The 20794-nt window shown below is 39.8% G+C and overlaps 1 protein-coding gene across 1 annotated transcript; it reads right to left on the reverse strand.

Annotated features, from left to right (window-relative positions):
- Nucleotides 1-19015: 19015 nt before the first annotated feature.
- On the reverse strand, nucleotides 19016-20464 carry SST (somatostatin). Its single transcript, XM_019752091.2, has 2 exons — nucleotides 20212-20464; nucleotides 19016-19380 (listed from the first exon to the last, which is right to left on the reverse strand). The coding sequence occupies exons 1-2, from the start codon at nucleotides 20347-20349 to the stop codon at nucleotides 19168-19170; spliced, it is 351 nt and encodes a 116-aa protein (XP_019607650.1). The 5' UTR covers nucleotides 20350-20464; the 3' UTR covers nucleotides 19016-19167.
- Nucleotides 20465-20794: the final 330 nt, after the last annotated feature.

Genomic DNA, 20794 nt, shown 5'->3' on the forward strand with positions numbered 1-20794 from the left:
CAAGGCTCCCCTGGCCCACGAGCCCACGCCCGGTCAGCTTCTAGGCAGCTGTTGGGGATAACTTTCCTAACTCTGAGCGGAGACCATCTCATTGGCCTGCGCATGAATTTTCTGTGGCTCCCAATCACTCGCAGGGTAAAGTCCATGCTCCTAATTTGAATAGACCAATTCCTACACAAATTAGTCCTAATCTACGTTACTTCTTGTTCTCAGGTGGTAAACAATGCCAGGCAGTATCTGTTGACCCCTACTATGGGCCAGGCACTGTTATCAGTATTGAAAGCACAGAGAGAGAAGAGATGGGCTTGTAGCCAGTGAGGTAACTACAGACAAGGCAGATGACACTGTTCCCATTCCTAGCCCCCTGTCTTTCTTCTCCACCAGTATGTGGCCTCTGACCTTTTCCAGGCATGCAGTGAGTGTTTGTTGACATTTTTCAGGGGCCACGGAATGGATGCAAAGAGTTAAGTAATAACAATACCTAACATTTGCTGAGCTCCTAGCATATGCCAGGCACTGTTCTGAACGCTCCATAGGCATACCATTCAGTCCAAGCAACAACACTGTGAGGTGAAGTCCATTTTTCATCACCCCCATTTTATACATGAGGAAACAAGTCACAGAGAGGTACAGTAACTGGTGTAAGGTTGCACAGTTAGAAAATAGTGTAGCCAGAGCATAGTCTGACTCAAAGACCAATGTGTAGATAGTATTCTCTGCTGTCTCAAAAGCAATAGCTCTGGTGTTTGAGTCCTATGTATCCTCAGACACAGCTGGGTCCCACTTACCTCACCCATGATTCATAGAGTGGTAGTGAGGGTTACCGGGGGAAGTGATGCAGGACACCTATGCAATGCTCTTCACACAGTCAGCCCTCTGTAAACAGTAGCTCTAAACAGAGCTGTGAAACATCTCTCAATGACAGACTGGCAAAACTTTTCATGGCAATGATAGAATTTGGCAAATGGAAATGCATAATTAGCTATTTATTTTCAGTTCACCTCTACCATATTGAGATAAAACATTAATTGCATCGCTCCAGTTGTGAGAAAGAGGTAGGCCAGAGTCAAGGTTTGACATTGGGTTTAAAAGCTCTTAAATAATTACAGCGTTCAGAGTAAACAAGGCATTCATGCTTCATTAAGCAATGTGTATTATGGCTCCATTAACACACTGTGGCGCTTTTCCATTTCCCATTTTTTGAAACACGCTGAGAGGGAAGCTGAAGTCATCAATGTTAATTGATAGCTAACAGAAAGAAAAGAAAAAAAAAAAACTTCCTAAAAGGGGAATGATTTTTAGGTCCTAATTTGATTAATTATTAAAGCTCCTGGTACCTATCTTGATGGGGCAACAGGAAACCAGATAATGTTAATATTTATTCATGGGAAAACACAGCCTGGTTATAGCTTCCATGTACCTGCACATTTTAGTGTTTATTCTTGATTCTCTCAAGGTAAAGAGAAAAGCCAGAAGCATTTAAAGATAATTAAAAATAAAGCACCATTCTCACTGTCACTCCCCAGAAAATCCAGGACACATCTTAGTTGAGACGATTTGGAGAGGAAGACTTTGCTTTTGCCCCTGGACTATTTTTCTCAACCTACCCTGATGCTTCAATAACCCTCCATACTTACTGTTTTGGTTTGTAATAAAAATACAAGCTTTAGTTAGTTAGAATAAGTGGTCATCTAAGCAAATACCACTCATTAACACATTTATGGTTGTATATGTAGCTATAGATGTAGATAGATAGATAGATAGATAGATAGATAGATAGATAGATCGATGATAGATAAGATAGACAGGTGATAGATGAGAGATAGATAGACAGACACAGATGTAAGAGATAGACATAGACGTATAGATGTTCCAACATACATAGGCTATTCTGTACAACTATTAAGGGTTGGACTCTGGAGCCAGATTCCCTGTTTCAGATTCCGGCATCATCATTTGCTAGCTGTGTGACCTGGAATAATATATCTAATGCTCTTATGCCTCAGTTTCCTCATTTATAAAATGAAGATAATAATAAAAAAATCACCTCATGTGATGGCTGTGAGTTTAAATGCGTGAATAAATGTGAAATGGATAAAACAGTTTCTGGTATAAGGGATACATGGGCTTTGCTAGTATTTGCTGTTACTACGATCATTATTTTTTCACTGTGCCAGGCCCTGCTGTGGAGGAAATCAGGGTGAATCAGATTTGGGCCTTGTCCTCAGGAAATTCATCACTATGTGCGTTAAGACATTTGCACAAATAACTAATACAATTTAGAAAACAGTGAGAGCCTTAGGAGGAATATAACAAAAGCTATGAAAATTCAAAGGGAATGAGAAAACTTCCCAGTGGGGTAGATGAGGCATGATTTCCAGGTCAGGAGAACATTGTATGTAGAGGGAAGGGTTAAACAAGTGCATAGAAGAAGGAAAGTGTGGAGGATTCTCACCAAGAGAGTAAAGCAAAGTGCTAGTAAATTAACTTTTAAAACCAAGCAGTGAAGGAGAAGTCAGTTTGGAGGGATAAGGGTGGGTGAGTGACAAAGTTTGAATAGGCCTTCTTAAGTTCACAATGATGGGTAGTGCCAGGAAAAACTCCGCAGGACCAAATGGGTTAGGGAGGACACCGTCACCACCAGATGACAAAATATGATCATCAGTAGAAAGAACAGACCAAACTGACAGCAAAAGGAAGTGAGATCTACTCCCTGCTTCTCCTTTCACTTAGTCCCGGGGAGACTTTGAACAATTCCTGATCCTTCTCTGGGCCCCATTTGCCAACTATAAAATAAGAGGTGGGGGTAAGGTAATATCCAAAAACCCTTCCAGCTTTGGCATTTTAGGACTCTACAGTTTTGCCAAGAGCTTCAGTGCCTCCTTTGCGCCTCCCATTGCCCACTCACACACCTTTCCCAGCCCATTCAATTCCTTCATTAATACACAAGCAGATAAGATTCAAATTAAAAAAAAAAACACACACGAAAAGAAATAATCCCAAAGTATGAATATTAGTAAAGAGTTAAAAGTCTAAAAAGCAGAGGTGGAGACTGAGGTCGGAGACCAGGCATTTCTACAAACAGAACAGGGACAATTTATGGCAAGGCCAGCTTTTCAGGGCCTTCATAACTGGAGAGTGATGCTATTAAGTAGCTCAAACCACTCTTTTCTGTCCAAGTGGTTCATTTGGACAAACACTTCAAGCTAAGAGGCAATGTTGCTGCAGCTAAAATTGGAGAGTTCTGCAATGCATTAACACAATCACTCACTGTCCTCTCCACTCTATGTGAAGTTGAGTTACTTGAATTAGTGTTCGTCCAATACCATTTGGAGTTTTTCTGTTCCCTAAGTTCCTCAAGATTCTACTATGTCACTTTTATTGACATGATTAACTTCTCATTAACTTTAATGGAAGCTGTGGGCGTGAAGTCCATCTTGTTCTCTGGGACTTTTGTTTCTTTTTGGTAAATTTTGGAGCTTTATTTGACTCATCATTATAAATATACATTGGGTAATGACTACTAAGGGACAGTGTTTCCTGAACAAAATAAAACTTCCCCATCCAGTTCATTTAACAAACTAATAGATGTTCAGGATTAGAAGAATCACAAATGTCATTGAGTCCTGCCATCATTTGTATCTCCTTTTAACACCCCTACCAAGTAATAGTCTAGCCTCGGCTTGAATAGATCCAAAGGCTGGTGGGAGCCAATTTATTTCAAGTGCTCATCATGTGACAAATATTCAAGACATGTCACCATTCTTCTTACCCTCTGTGGGCACAGTCCTATGTGTATTCATGGTTTCCATTTTGCCACAAACAATGGTTTTCCTAGGACCCATCTTAAAGTTGTCATTGATCTGCTCAGATCAAGTCCAGTCTCAGAGAGCAGGACCTCAGAGAATGCACCTTATTAGGGACATTATACAACTGGGGAGTGGCTCATAATCTGTGGGGCAAAATGTAACAATACTAATTGCGGAAGGCAGAAAACACCCCACCCCCGCCAAAATGTTTATGTCCTTATTCTTGGATCCTGTGAATACGTTATCTTACATGGTAAAGAGGACATTGCAGGCATGATTAAATTATGGATCTTGAGATGGGGAGATTATTCTGGATTATCCAGATGGGTCCAAAGGACAAGGTCTTTACAAAAAGGAGAGAGGAAGGTCAAAGTCAGACAAGAAGGTGTGACAATGGAAGTGAAGATTGGTGTGACATGGAGCCATGAGCCAAGGAATATGAAAAGTTTCTAGAGGCTGGAAAAAGTAAGGAAAACTGATTCTTTCCTAGAACTTCCAGAAGTAACAGTCTTATTGATATCTTAAGACTAATTTTGGACTTCTGACCTCCAGAACTGTAAGATAATAAATTTACGTTAGTTTTAGTCAATAAGTAGTGATAATTTGTTAATGTCCATAAAGAACAAATACACAGGTAATAATAAAATATATTTATACCTAATTGGATGAGCTCACCTAGGAGTAGGGCGCATGTTCTGTAGGACTAACTAAACCCACCAAAATTTACAAGTGTCTGAGAGCTCAACCTGACACTAATATTCTTAATTGTCATATAGTGACATTATTTCTAGAATCAGGGTCCCCCAAAATGGAACTGGTTAATAGAAGGTTGTTTGGTGATAGAAGGATCAGAGAAGAGGAGATTAGATTATCTTTTCAGGTACCTTTCCTAGTATGACAAAACATAATAAACTATTCCGGGCCTGTTATAATGTTCCTGCTGCTCAGATCTGGAGTACTTTCTTGCTTAGAAAGTCTTGTAATCATTAGGCAATTTTCCTTCTCTAGTTTTCTTCTATTATTTGCCCTAATCAGTCACAAAAACATTTTCACCTTGCATCAGTCAGGGTCACACCTAAACATACCTTCCTGATAGACAGGACCAATTAGAAGTTTCAAGACTAGCACACATATTAATTACGTTTGAAATCAGTGTCTTTGAAATACTTTAGAGAGGTTTAGGAGAAAAAAAAGCTATAGCTTCACTAGCAACACTCAAAAGTCATCTTCAAGTGAGTTATTCCTTGGAAACACTTCATAAATGATGAATGACATACATTTCTATTAAATTCTACTCTAGAAAGCAGTATTTTCTGACATTCTCCTCAAATCCTAGAGCTATGCCATACTTGGTTGCTGTGGCTCCCTTTCAGAGCTAAAAGAAATCTGTTACACACTTTCTTCAGCGAGGAATTTCAGAGTCATCCTTAATTCATTACTCTCCTTACGTTCTTATGTTTAACTTGTCATCAAGTTGTTTCTTTTTCTTTTTTTTGTTTCAAAAGTGTCTCTTGATTTATTCCCTCAGTAGGTCAGGCCTCCATCTCTCACATCGTAAGATTCAACAACTACACTTGACCTCCCTGCCACCAAATAACCTTGAACTGAAATAAGGCATGTTGGGATGGGCTTTGAAAAGTGGCCTTTCCATCTCTCTGACCTTTGCGTGGTCTTGGATCTGGTCACTAACTCCTATATCCCTGACCCTTTGAGAGTTGACACTTTCCACACCAAGTCCAGCTTATCCAATAGAGTAGAACCTGTGTGCCTAACTCCCAGGGCCAAAAAAAAAAAAAAAAAAAAAAAGCCAAGTGTGGGCAGGAGTGCCCTGTATTCATTTCCTCTCCTTCTGTAACACATTACCGTGAACTTGGAGTTTTAAGACAACACACATTTTTCCTCTTACAGTTCTGAAGGTCAGAAGTATGAAATCAGTTTCACTGGGTCAAAAATCGCGGTCTCAGAAAGGTAGTGCTTCCTCCAGAGGTTTAGGAGACTGTTTCTTGGCCTTTTTCAACTTCTAGAGCTGCATTCTTTGGCTCATGGCTCCTACCTCCATCATCAAAGCCGGAAGCTCAGCATCTTGCTTCAGTGTCACCTTGCCTTCTTCTGTGTCAATCTTCCTCTACCTCCTCTTATAAGGATACTTGTATTACGTTTAGGGCTCATCCAAACAATTCAGAATAATGTTCCCATCTCAAGATCCTTAACTTAATTGCATCTGCAAAGTCCCTTTTGTCATGCAAAGTTACATTGTCAGATCCAAACATTAAGACCTAGAAATCTTTGCAGGGCTTTATTCAGCCTACCACAAGTTTGTCAGATGTGGAAGTGGGTAGAGGATCCCAGGAAGTAGGGAAGGGTGATGGATCTAACATCTTTCAAAGTAAAATTAACCTGAGAGCTCAGCAATTGACCCAAGGTCAGAAAGCTGGCCTCCCCTCTTTCCCGTAGTTTCTCTGTCTCCAAATCTTATTCTAGCAGGAGGTGAGACTCGAATGGAGACTCAGCATTGCCTGTTGGCAGACAGACACTCTTCAGACCACAGCAACTAGCAGACTCTGAAGGTCTGTGCTGTGGGACCTCTCACTCCCATTTTCTAAGGGTTTGTGCCCTTCCTGGAAGGCCCAGACCTGACTTTTAAACCCCCTCCTAAATCTATTGACAATATCTGGCCTTTCCTGATTCTGACCCTATGACCCAACCCTGGAAAGAGTGGAAAAGAGCAAGCTTAGTGCTGTAACATGCCAGACCCTCAGCTCCTGTGCCTGGTGTTGAGCCAGTGTCCCAGAGACAAACAAGGGCAGATGCAGAGGCGCTAGAAGGATTCCATGAGATCCTGAAACAGGTGGACACTGTCTCAGTGCTGGAGGCACGAAGATGAACTTCTGGAACATGTTAGGGTTGAGGGGGTGCTTCCCTGGGCAACTTCAGGCCTATCTGGACTGGGAAGGGCCACAGTCTGGGATCCTAGAGTCTGTAGCACACACAGAGCCACTTGTCAGGGCTAATATAGCTTCCAGTAAAGAGACCCTTAGTCACAAGAACTCTGAGCCCACTCCCAGAGTCAGACAGACCAAGAACAAAGGAAAAACAAAAGAAGTCTTAGCCCTGGGCTGAGATGTCCCCATCCCAGTGGAATCTCTACATTTGCGATCTGTACCCTCTGCATTCACCCCACTCAATACCCATTTCCTCTCCAAGGTTCAGAGAGCCTGAGAACTACCAGAGTCCACAGGTAATGGACTCCTCCTATCCATTCCTCCTGTATAGAGACAACCTAGCCATCAAGGAGCCATGGTCCCCTCCCCACACCTAAAGGCATTTTTTAACTCCCTTCATCCCTCAGGTGAATCTCTTACTCCTGAATGTCTAATATTCTGGGTCCTGGGGTTGCATTTAAATCAAGACTTCTGACTAGCTTATTAGGTCCAGCATTTTAATTGACTTTCTTTCGTATTATTTGATATCTTCTTTTTTATTTAATGACTTCCAAGGGCTCCCCTGGCACCCAGATTATGTAAGTACTGGGACTGGGATAAATGATGCCAGCAGTTTTACAGCCCAGAAGGAAAACATTTAAAGTGAATTTAATTTCATTCTCCTTTTATTCCAGCACCCAAAGACTACAGGAAAATGATGTGAAAGTTTTCCGTTTTTCTCTTTCTGCAACAAGGGGAGAATTTGCAAAAGGAAAAGCTTTTTTCTAATATCAGTTTATTATTTAAAAAAAAAAAAGGCACTCAGAATAAGGAGTGAATCTGCAGAGCCATTTCTTTGTTGTTCTTAATTTGAACAATCCAATGTGATTGCTTTTAAACGCATCTCCAGGGCTTCAGCTATTTTTAATTAGTGTAGCTTTTTTTTTTTTCTTTTTTTCCTTTTTTTTTTTTTTTTTTTTTTACTGTTATCAGTCTAGTTGATTTGTTTTCAATCTTCACACTCCACCGGTCCCTGCCTTCCCACCTAACTCTTCTGCCTCCCCATCATATGCACCTGTGGTTTTATAGAAGCTGGAAAACTGCTGAATTGTGTGTGTCTATAAAGGTGAAGGCCTCCCGTCTTCCTCAGCCCCTCTCATCTTCCTCTCACCCTCATGCTTAGAAACAGAGCTGCAGGTTTATGAGGATATGTTCCCTCTGTAATGAGGAAAAACCCAACCTGCTGTATCATAAAAAAAGCATCATCAAATTAGAGGTGGGAGACTGTATATTTTAACTTCTCCTCAATTGTATTGGGGAGGAAACTGAGGCCCAGCCTGGCTAAAGTCACAGGCCCAGTTAAAGGCCAACCTGGCCTCCAGGCTGGTGCCCACCTGAGAGGCCAGCACTGCTTCCGCCTTACCACCCATTGGCTCTGAGCTGACCCCTGAAGGAGGCAGTGCAGCAATGATAAGACCTGTTCTTCAGCTCAGATCATGCCCTCAGCTCCCCTCTCTTCTCCCCAGGAGAGCTTGGGGGCTGCTTCAGAATTTCTCTGCCGGGGCACTATTGTATTCTGTAGTTGAAAGAGGACAGCACTGAAAGTCAAAAAACCTCAGTTCTAGTTTTGCGTTTGACTCTAATGAGCCCTATGAACTTGGATGAGTCATTTATGTCTCTGAATTTCAGTTTTCTCTCCATGAAGTGGAAATAATAGCTACCTGACCTGCAGTATAGAATGGTGATAAACGACATCCCCGGCTTTTGAAAGTCTTCATGCTTGGCGTCCAGGATAATTTCTTTTCTGGTTTTCTTACTTCTGCAGTCTTTTTTTTTTTTCAGCTTGCTCTCTGAGGTTCATTTCTTCCACCTACATCCTAATGTGGGTTCCCTGCAGGGCTCTGTCTGTCCTCCACTTCTCTGCTGACTCTGCACACTTTTCCTGGGAAATATCATTCCTCAGCTTCAACTACCGTCCATGAATTATGATTCCCAAGTCTCACCCCTAGCCTAGACCTCCCTCCTGAGGGGACATCCACCTTCCTATTCACCATTCCCCCGTGGGTAGTCCTCAGAGCCTTCACTTAACACAAGGCCACATACCAGTTACGCTTCCCCTAAACCTTCTCTTCCTTGTTGTTTGTCTCGGTGAATGACAACCCCTGCTCCACTTGTGCTCACACCAAAAAGAGAAAATCATGTTAGTTCTCCTAAATCTCCAGCCACATTGAATTAGCCACAATATTCTGTTATTTCTTACTCCTGAATTTCTTTTCCATTTCATCCCATTTTCTCCATCATTGTTAAATGCAGCTGGAATTAGGGTACCCATTGACCCAGCTCTACTCCTTATATTTCAGTTTGACAACACAGTCTACTCAACCCTACCTGCCCAAATATCAAATTTTCTTAAATTCTATGATTCATCTGTATCTCACTGATACCTACAAGTGTCTTTGGGAAGACGATACAATGAGCACTGGTAAGAAAACCAGGATAACTAAGTTTTAACCCTAAATGTAACATTGGATATGACACTTTTCCTCCCTAAAGCTCACTTTTGTCATCTATAAAAATGAGTCCTTAGTGTCTTTCCATGATTTGGCGACAGCAATGGAACCAAAAAGCCAGCACAAATCAGCTTTCATTTCAGCCAATAACTAAATAATACAGTCAATGTACCATCAAAAAATAAATTGATACATTTAACCCTGTAATTAAAATCTTTCTTTCCTAGTCCTTTAGAATGCTTTCTTACCCTCAGAAAAAAAAAAAGAAAAAAAAGAAGAAAGAAAGAAAGAAAAAAGAAAACAATGAAGACAGAACATAGACCCCCCCCCCCGACATGTGCACCAAGAAGGGTGAAAGAATTAGAAGACATGTCACATGCAAACAACACAAAAACAGAATTGGGGATGTTTAGGAGGAAGAAGAGAGCACATGGGTGCAATGAGGGGGTCAAAACATGGGAGCTTTCTGTAAATATTTGGAAGTCTTTCTTTGAAGGAATGATTAGACTTGTTCTAGCCCAAAAGTACCTCAGGTGGCAATGAGTCGTCTATCATTAGAGGAATTGAAGCAGAGCCTGGGTGACTCCTGGGTAGGGACATGGTCAAGCAAGTTCAGGTATTGAATGCTAGGTTAGCACATAGCCAAGAAATGCTATGGTTCTTTCTCCTACATATCCAACCACACACGGCTCTGGGGCAGCTCTCAGGCTAGGATCAGAGGGGTAAACCCCAGGGAAATGGTCAGGACTGTTACAGCAATGAAATTCACCAGAATTAAGTCTATCAGATTCCTAAAGGGGACTATAGCAGGTTAAACAGCCTAGGGCTATAATGGCTCATGGCTTAGCCTCAATAAACAATTGATTTTCTTTGTGACAGGATCCACCCAGGCTTATAAAGCCTTTACTACTTAATCACCAGGTCAATCTTAATTCAGCTCCTTCCAGATGGAGAATGAAATTGCACATTTCAGCTTTTTCAACCAGTGTCTGATTTGTTCAGCTCTCTGTCTCCCCTAAAACAACCTGATGGGAATTTATGCTAACTGGAATCAAAGAAGTTTAGAAATACTTGCAGCAATTCAGAGTATTCTCTTTACAGACAATTTCCAAAGGAGCAATTTTAGTGAGGCCAAATCTTGATGGAATGAATAAGAACAGAGAGACAATAAGTAGATGGACTTAATTATATCTATATATTTTCAAACGTCGAAAGTTATAATATAAAAGTTGCCTGGAAGTGTAGAATTCCTATGCATAAATGAAAGACACTATGGGATCAGGAGAATTATTTTGATTTTAACTTTTTTCTTTGGTAAAAAGAGATCATCCAGTCTCATTGTGCTGAGAAAGATCTGACGACATCAACAGCTTCACTCTCCTATACAAATTTGAAAAAGCCCAAATGTTTATCAATAGAGTAATTCATAAATAATTCCGATATATTTGTACAATGAAATGCTATGCAGACATTAAAATGATTGTAAAAATATAAATGGAGAGATTTCAAAAATATAACATAGGCTCCTATTTATAAAGATTGTCAAAGCACAAAGCAATACAACATATTGTTTACGATTGTATACATATATAGTAAAAGTATAAGACTATAGGCGGAAGACTACACACTGAATTCATGACATTGCTCACCTCTGAAAGGAGAGAGAGGAATGAGAACATACCTGGAGAAGAGATTAAAAAGGACTTCAACTTTATTGGTGAATTTATTTGATAAAAATTTTGGAATTAAACATAAGAATTTAAAAATTAAATACCATCTTCACCCTGGTTACTTTCCTAATATACACAGCCTCATATTTTTCCTTATTATCTTAGAATAACGGTTATCAAAATTTAGTGTGCATCAGACTCTCTTGGAGGGCTTATTAAAACACAGATTTCTGTACCCACTCCTCAAATTCCTGATCCAGTAGATCTGGGGTTAGGCCCAATAATTTGCATTTCTAGCAAGTTGCCAGATGATTCTAATATTGGTCCAGGGTCACAGTTTGAGAACCAATGTCTTATAGTATAGTTACTTACTAGTGAACATTCATTCAGACTTTGAACTGTCTAAGGACAGAGATTTTAACTTACTAATTTTTGTAGCTTCCACCTAGCAAATACATCATCAATAAATATTTGTAAATTAAAAGAGGTCATCATTAAACACACACACACACACACACACAGTCTGCAGTATGACAACCACTTGATAGCACGCAAAATAAACAATGTATTAATGGTAATAATTTGACAATTTTAGAAAGCAAATAAAATGTTCCCTAGGAAGGTAAACTCTCTTCCCGGAAGGCCTTGAGGTATGGTCAACAGCGTCTCGTCTCCAGTAAAATGTAACTCTCAAGGCAGAGAACTTGAGGAGTGCATATGGAAGCCCAAAGTCCAGAGAGTAGACAAAAATGAGGACAGTAGATCAGAGTACTACAGTGGCTTTATCACGTAATACCTACTTCCACCTCCTACTTATGTTCCCTGAGAAGATCCAGAGATACTCTGTTCACCAAGGTTGTGAATGGGAAGCCCCCAAGAGCTTAGGAAGTTCACACAGCCTCTCCTCTGTAGGCCAGGAATGACAGTGAGAATTGTTGCATGAATGGACTTCCTGGACTCAGTGGCTATGATGAGATCCCCGGATGTCAGAGGCAGCGTGGTGGGGCTTAATCGCCAGAGATGCAGAGGATGTGCTTACCATAACAAGCAGTAGGGGGAAAGCAGAAATCCAAGGGGCTTGACCGACAGAGGTCGTTAGCATTGTTCAATTGATCTTGGTGTCCCTAAAACTGAAATAGATGGGTAGCTTTTCTTGCTTCTTCGGAAGAGCTTGCCTTAATTTTAAGCTCTGCCATGTAAGTGATCAGTGACTTTGGTCAAGTTACTTAAACACCTTACACATAAGTTTCTACATTTGTAAAAAATAGAGGTATAAATGCCTGCCCTGATGCCTAGTTTGTGAATTATAAAACAGCTACAGAAGGCTTTAATAAATTGTAAAGTATCAAACAAATGTAAGCAATTCTCATCTTCTTTATTATCAATAGTATTTGTAAAGAAGCTAGTATAGGCCTGTTACATAACAGGGTTTCAAAAAGATATAAACTTTAGTAAAGTCTAGTCTTTTTCCTCTCAAAAATGTTATGCTAATTGGGAAGTTAGGATAAGCATAAGTACATAAATAGCCAGAGGTATGTAAACAAAGACATAACCATAGGATCATATATGTGTGCATGAGGACACACATGTATCACACACACATACACACACACATTATTAATAATACGAGGTAGCACTAAGCGTGTGTAAAAGAAAGCATTTGGTTAATGTAAAGGAAAACCTAACTACTTTTAAAAATACAGAGAATTTATTGGATCATACATATGAAAAGTACAGAGGTAAACATCTTTTTGTTGTTTTTGTTTGGGACAAGCTTAATATTGCACTTCAATGAGGCCACCAAAGACCCCGATTCCTAACATCTCTGCACTATGCCTTCTGCAGCACAGGCCTTCAACCTGCCCTGCAGTCTCAGTATGGTTGACAAAAGCATCCATGCCTCTCATCTACAATCAACAAGAAAGAGATGTCCCAGCAGTACCAAAAGAAGTCCTAAGGTTCACTGTGATTTGTCATGTGCCCATCCATGAACCAATCATGACCGGGGGTGGTATATTAAATGGCTCAATTCATTAATCCTGGACTGAAAGGAGAGTCGATCTTAATTCAACTATATGGCTGAGAATGCACAGAGGGGTGGTTTACCAGAAGTAATTCAGAATGCTGCTGGCAAAGAGAGAAAAGGATATCAGAGAAGAACTGAGAAAAGAAAGAGAAGAGGGAAGAAAGAGAAGGATAGCAGTAACAACATCAGAAATCTGTCCGCTGCAATGACAAATAGGTGACCCGAAAATAAGTGTTTTCAAAAATCACTTGATAGGAAGAACATGAGACCCAGGAAGTTCCAGAAGATTTCCTGAAGGCTGTAGGACTTGAGTGGTCTTGCTCATTAATACATTTCCTTCGCCATGTATAGTAACAAATAAAAATAAAGATGAAGAAGAGGGTTGTGAGAAGTCTGGTAAAACCAGTGTTTTCCATCCTTTTATTTAGGAAGTGAGTGGGCAAAAGCAGATAGAAAAATGAGAAATAAAGAGCTATTCCTAGTTAAATTGGTAAATCTTTACTCTCATAATGTGCATTTGGTAGTCAAATAAATAGTTAGCTACGGATAAAAATTCTAGGGTAGTTTAATGTTTTCCTTCATAAATTGTGCCATCTGATCTTAACGCAGCATTAGAACTGAAAATGTACTTTCATGTATATTTTTATACAGAAAAGATAGAATTAAACAGCAATTAACTAGGAATGAATTATTATTCTTAACTATTTGAACTCTGGTTTAAAAGCCTAAATTTCCTTGAAACATTGTTATTTTAATAGAATTTAATATCTGGATAATGATTTTACCATCTTAATGGACTGTATTCTAGAAACATGCAAAGCTAATAGGAATGAAATGACTGCTTAATGTGACCTAGAATGTTTATGTGTGACCCTGAGAGGTACAACAACTTCAGTGGCATAAAAACTGACATAATAAAAGTTGACCTGATTTATAAATTCAGTGAAAATTCTCAGGTCTGCAAATCTCAGCCTCAGGCCAACTTTTCACAGGATATACCTACAAGGCCAGAGGAAGAAAGGTATGGTCACTACCTAGTCATAAGCGAGGAGGATTCCAAGGCCTGTAGACTAAATAAACACTGGGATCCATAGATTTGTAATTGCCTCAAGCTGAAAATGAGTACAGCTGTGTTGTACTAAAACCTGTGCATAGGGCATTGACTGGGGAAAGGAGTGCTTAAAACCTGATGTTATTAATTTTATTATTTTTTGTTTATGTATTCATTTAGCACAACTAAAACAATTATATTAAGCATGCAAAAAGTAAGATTACAAACAGTTCCTTGGAAGTAGTATCCCTCAAGAAGTCTCAAAGTCAAACCCCAATCCCAGAGCTTAAATGCATTTCTCCGCTGACAATAATAGAGCAATAATACCCATTTGTAGGATACACAGAAGAGCTAAGTTAAGATGATCTTGAGCTTGTCTGCTCATAGTTTGCCCAGCAAGTGACATTGTCTCATGAACTCATCTTTTCCCCTTAGATATAGTGAGGAGAGCACTGGATTGGAAATCAAATGACCTGGCTCCAACTTCACCACTCACCAGCTGGTGACCTCTTGGGCAAGTTACTTAATCTTTCTGATTCTCAGCCTCTTCATATATGAAACAGGAATATGAACACATTTCTAGCTAACCAAGATTATGTTGTAAAAGTGTATATATGTCATTACATTTATTCATATAACTTATTTATTCCATCCAGAACAAAATCACTTGGGCTTCCAAATCGTAATTTAAAAACTAATGAGAAAAACAATTTAGAGAAAAACAAAAACAAAAACAGGGAGCTGTTAGCACATTTCTTCTTTCCTAGAACTCTGTACAAACCTCCATTATAGCATTTGGTCATTTTTATTTTTCCAACTTTTATTTATTTTAAGTATGTTTTTCCAGGACCCATCAGCTCCAAGTCAAGTAGTTGTTTCAATCTAGTTGTGGAGGGTGCAGCTCACACTGGCCCAAGCAGGGAACGAACCAGCAACCCTGGTGTTATGAGTATCATGCTCTAACCAACTCAGCTAACCGGCCGCCCCCATTTGGTCATTTTTAATGAATCTTACCTACAGACTCAGTTCCCTGAAAGCAGGGACCTTATGATACGAACTTTGTTTCCCAGTCTCCAGCAAGTTCTTGACACTGAGGCGTATTCTAGATCATGAACAATTGAACACCTGGAATTAAGGCATTCACTCTCACCTACTAAAGAATTAGAGGTGGTCATTGGGGTGTTTGACCCCGAGTCCTGTGGATGCAGATCGTGACTTGTCTGAAGACCACCTCTCCAAGCACAATTCCACCTCCTTAGTGGGAGAGTCCATCTGTTTGCTGGGACAGCTCTTGTTTCTCCAACACAGAATCGTTCTTTGTTTCTTGGGTCTAATTTAGTAATGACTGTCCTCTTGAGTTTTTTTTTTCTCTCTTAATCAATATCTTTACTTTTTCTTCCTAATGTCTTTCTATAACCACAGGAAGCTATTTTGTATTAATTGTCTTATTTTTCCTCCGATGCAGACCATTTGTTTAGTGGAAGATGAAGTTCCAGAGACAAAATTAGTATTCACATCAGACTAATGAAACACATCAATTGTCTAGAAGGGCAGATTCCTTCAGGGACAGTGTAATAGAATAATCAAAATAACTCTGAGGTAGAAGAGGGGGAATTTAGGCTTTGTCTAGACTCTGCCCAAGGTATCTTGGGCAGATAACTTAAGCTCTCCCTATGTCAGCCTCCAGTAAAACCAACGGTAAAGATGAGATGACTTCTGAGCCCTCTTCCATATCTGATATTCAGATTTAAAGGTATATTTTGTGGCACCACAGAACAAAGTTTTCTTTATATTGAGAAGAGTTTGCAGCAAGGCCAAAAAATTGGTCCTGCATTAGGATCAAAAATGGATCTGCATGATCTTGAAATAAATGAATGTGCGAAAAGGGTTAGTGAATCTGCTTCTGTATAACTGTGAGCCCCATGGTCGGGGGACAGTTAATCAAGCCGTATTAAGGAAATTTGTAAAATGGTTAAAGAAACTGGACTAATTGAAGAGTCCAGAATGAGTGAGTATCCTAATCACATGCTTCAATTGTTATTAAAATCATAACCATGTGCTGTTCTTCCTGATGTCGTACCAACATCACAACATCACAGCCACTAATGCCATTCTCCTGTGCCGACTAAAGCATTAACAAGGAATGCTGTTGCCTAGAGATTGTTTCACTTGGGACAGCAAACTCATGAATCATCCATTCATTCCTTAATGAACACTGAGAACCTACTATGTGCAAGACACTGTATGTCTGAATGGACTATACATATGAACCAGACATATACCTATTCACTGGAAGTTCACACACAAATACTCTCTCACATATGCTAATACAACTGTAATAAATGATAGGAAGCAATAAGTAAGTACATTGGAAGAGATGCACATTAAATACTCAGAGAAGGGAAATATCGCAAGTGGGGGTTTAAACAAAAATATTATGCAGGAAGAAGTATATAAGTCTTGAAGGCTGGGTTAGATTTGGACCTGTGGAAATGACCAGAAATCGCAAAGGCAAACAAAGAGAGGCTACAAAGCATGGCACATGTGAGACAAAATTAACGCCAGTTATAACATCTAACACTTACCAAGTGTTTACCATGTACTAAGAATGTTAAATACATAGTTCTCAGTGAATCCCTATAACTGTGACGGATTGGTTTTATTTGCATGCTTATTTTCAGATGGAGAAACTAAGGCCCAGAAAAGAAGAGTGCATTGCCCAAGCTCTCCCATTAAATGAAATAGCAGGTGGTTTAGGTTCACTGCACTCTGTGGTTGAGGCAGACAGGGGAGAGAATATAACCTGAAAGGTATGTTGTGGCTAGATGATAAACAGGCTAGAATGCTAGACTCAGGGAATCAAACGTAGGAGGAAGGCGAATGAACTAAATAGCGAGTAAAAAGTCCTAACTTTCCATACATTAAAAAACAACAACTATGCTCCATATGTTAATTAAAATGATCAAAATTCATATAGTACCATTTGCGACAACATGGATGGATCTTGAGATTATAATGCTGAGCAAAATAAGTCAGATAGAAAAGGTCAAGAACCATATGATTTCACTGACATGTGGTATATAAAAGTGAAAACAACAAAAGAACAAGACAAACAAATGAAGAAACAAAAACTCAAAGACACAGACAATAGTTTAGTGGTTACCAGAGGGTAAGGGGGGTGAGGGGTGGTAGATGAGGGTAAAAGGGATCAAATACATGGTGATGGAAGGAGAACTGACTCTGGGTGGTGAACACACAATGTGATTTATAGATGATGTAATACAGAATTGTACACCTGAAATCTATGTGACTTTACTAACTAGTGTCACCCAATAAACTTTAACAACAACAAAAAAATGATCAAAAACAGCACTCCTGTAACATGTTGAAGTGCAGAATGGCAATCACATCTGGAAAGGATGAGTCCCCTTGCTAATACAACACTACTTATAAAGGTGAAAAAACTGAAGGTGAAAAAAACTAACCCTGATCAAATGTTCCATTTAAGTTTTAAATAAAAAATAAATATATATGTGGGCACACGACTGCATAATTTTTGCCAGTTACTTCCATACTACTGTTGGGAACTGACAACTAAAGATGATACTAAAAACTTAAAGCCCCCTGGCACTTGTGCAATCTATGCACTGCTCAGAAAACAATTAAACTGTGTTCTCTTCTGTGCTTTAATCATAATAATGTGATTTTATTGCTCCACTGAATTGGTTGGTAACCAGATGTACATAAGGCACATAACACAGACAGATCGCCTAAGTGGACACTCATTAATTCTCTCCCAAATGTATTATAAATAAGAGACGCACCAGAGTCTCAAAGAATGTTCTGTTTTCATAGAGATTAGTAATGTGGCTTGCATTTTCCCCTGTTTGATCAGTTGTTCAGGAATTAACTCTCACAACCCATGTTCATTTTAAAAATGTGCTTTATCTAACGCAAACATTTTCAAAAATATATGAAGTTCCTCTTAGATGTTTATATGCTGGCATCAGTAAGCTCATACCATGAAGATTTATACTGAGTTTATGTATTTATACTTGGTTTATTATTCTAGCTGCTATTCAGAAAGACAGGTGACAGTTACAGCACTCACCCCCAAAGGGACATCTATTTACAGTCTCTGTGAGTTAAATTAGCTATATTTTTATCTCTGTCTCGAGCAATACCCATTAGTATGTTATTATAGTGCTAATAATAATAGCTAGCAAGTACTGAATATTTTAATATTATTTGTGTTTTTATTTTACTCATTTCGATAAAATCAAAACAAGACTTGAGATCTCTCCTTCAGTTATCCTGGAATTATGATATTGTGCCCTGGCAGCTTCAACAGTGTAGCATTCACAGAACGGACCCAACACACATTTTTTTGCAACCTGTAGTATTCTCTTGCTATAATTTTATAATAAAAGTGATATTTTCCCCTGAAAAATAATTGTAGGAGTTTATTTTAAAACAGAGGCAGTCATTTAACCTTGTTCAGTTACAGAAAGGATTGTCAAAGGAGTTATAAAAGTGCTGCTTCTTTTGATAAATGTTCACAAATTAGAAACAAATTTTAAAGACTCACAACTTTATTTGAGATATTTAAGCTAACTTTTTACTCCAATTTCTAAATTACTTTTTCCTTCCATTTTTCATGTTATATGTTTTACATATCACCTTGGCAAATAGTTGGATATTTTAGCCTACCTACCCATAAATACTCATATTCATTTCCATATATAATTTAAGTGTATTTAATATATAATTGATGTTTGTGACAGCCCCTTCCCATAATTATCACTGGATTAGAGTTATCATTCATAGAATTATTTGAAGGTATTTACATTTGAAATGACCCAAACTATAAGAGTTACCACTTAAAACAAAGCATTTCTTACCACAGGGAATTTTAAATAGTGTGTCTGAGATTTGGAGTGACTGTCTCAAATACCTCAAAATCACAACTGAAGTTAATCATGTATTATTGAACAGAAAGCTTTACTCAATAAGAAATCAAATTCTTGCTTTTCATAATTTCACCATAATTTTATTTTGTATTTACAGTTTTCAATTTCTAATGCGAGGGTCTTTGTGAGTATTGAGGGGATTAGGGAAGAGAGACGGGGTTTGGAGGAAAGGAATCAGAGGTCACCTATGGACAACGATAATGAACAAAGCTAACAGGATGTGAAAGTCTTCCAGAAGAAATTCTTGCAGCCAGCTTTGCGTTCTCGGGGAGCCATGGCCGGGTTTGAGTTAGCAGATCTCTGCAGCTCCAGCCTCATTTCATCCTGCTCAGCAGCCTGGGACAGGTCTTCAGGTTCCAGGGCGTCATTCTCTGTCTGGTTGGGTTCAGACAGCAGCTCTGCCAAGAAGTACTTGGCCAGTTCCTATACAGGGTGGAAGGGAGAGCGAGATAGAGAGGATGAGGAGGATGGTAATGGAGGAGAAGAAAAAGAAAAGCCTAGTTTGGAAAGCAGATTCAGCCACACCCAAAACCCATTTTTCACAGCTGTGCACTTTGGTCCCTTAAAATCAGTTAAGGATATAAAAATAAGGATAGTTATTATAATCATCAAGGTACACAAAGAAGCTTGAAAAACTTAAATGTTTCTGCAAGTTTTCTGTCTCTACGCGTAAACCAGATGCATAGAGAGAAATAACAAATCGTTAGAGCATTAGCAAAGATAAAAATCATGTGCTAACAGTTTAAGTCAGTTTCCACCTCATGAGCTACAAACTGGAATTGTTCTTACCTTTTTTTACTAAGTCAACTGTGGGAAACGAGACCTTTGACAATCTTAAACATACTGTGTTCCACAGACTGCCCTTTAGCCCTCGGAAGCTGCCCCGGAGGGAGGTATTGCTTAGGAAGGCAGCAGCCTCAGAGGTGTGAGCTTTCAGCACCTGGGTCAGCACCTCCCGTGGTCCGCACAGGGAATAGATGCCATCATCCCCTCTTGTTCAATTACGCAGGTCTGGGGATTTTCGTGAAAGCCCAAGAACTCACCTGAACTGTGATGGACTGCATTAATTAGGGGGCAAAAAAGAGGTAAGAGGGGATTCCGGACTCTCAAAGTTTTCCCGAGAGCTTTGGGAGCTGAGGGACCCAGAAAAGCACCCAACTCTTTAGGAGCACCTCTTAAATCCACCCAAGGGGGAGGGGGCAAGGCGAAGGGATTGAGGAGAGGGGAAAGAAAACGTCGAGGGAGACTCCTTACCTGCTTCCCCGCCGCAGCAGCCAGGGACTTCTGCAGAAACTGACGGAGTCGGGGATCCGAGGGCGCGCCGGTGACACCGCCCAGAGCCAAGACGATGGAGAGCGCGGCCAGCGCGCACTGGAGGCGGCAGGACAGCATCTCAGGGGCTCCAGGGAAACCGAGCTAGAGTGCAGTTGGTCAAACTCAAGGAGCGGATCCGCAGGCAGCAGCGAGGGCTCTGAACCTCGCGACTCCTAAAGCGGCTTGTGTGCTCTCCACCGGCTCCCCCCTTTTAAACTCTCTCTCTGACGTCAGACTAGGAGGCGCCCCCAGATCTCACTAGCGCTTTTACGCACCATTACCCTCGTGAAATTAATCACAGAAGTGAGAGGAGGCGACACAATCTAAAGTGGCTTACTTAAAAAAAAAATATCCTGCGCACGCACAGGCCCATACAATTCCGTACATGCCACACTAGCTACACAATCTTTGATATTTACTCAGTGCTACGCATATGCACATTCCATAATTTCACTCACACACATGCACATGTGCACTCAATTACACACAGAAGCTCAAACACTCAGCCCTAAGAGACAAGTAC

Source organism: Rhinolophus sinicus, linkage group LG01 (assembly GCF_036562045.2).
Source record: "Rhinolophus sinicus isolate RSC01 linkage group LG01, ASM3656204v1, whole genome shotgun sequence".
In the NCBI taxonomy this organism is placed as follows: Eukaryota; Metazoa; Chordata; class Mammalia; order Chiroptera; family Rhinolophidae; genus Rhinolophus; species Rhinolophus sinicus.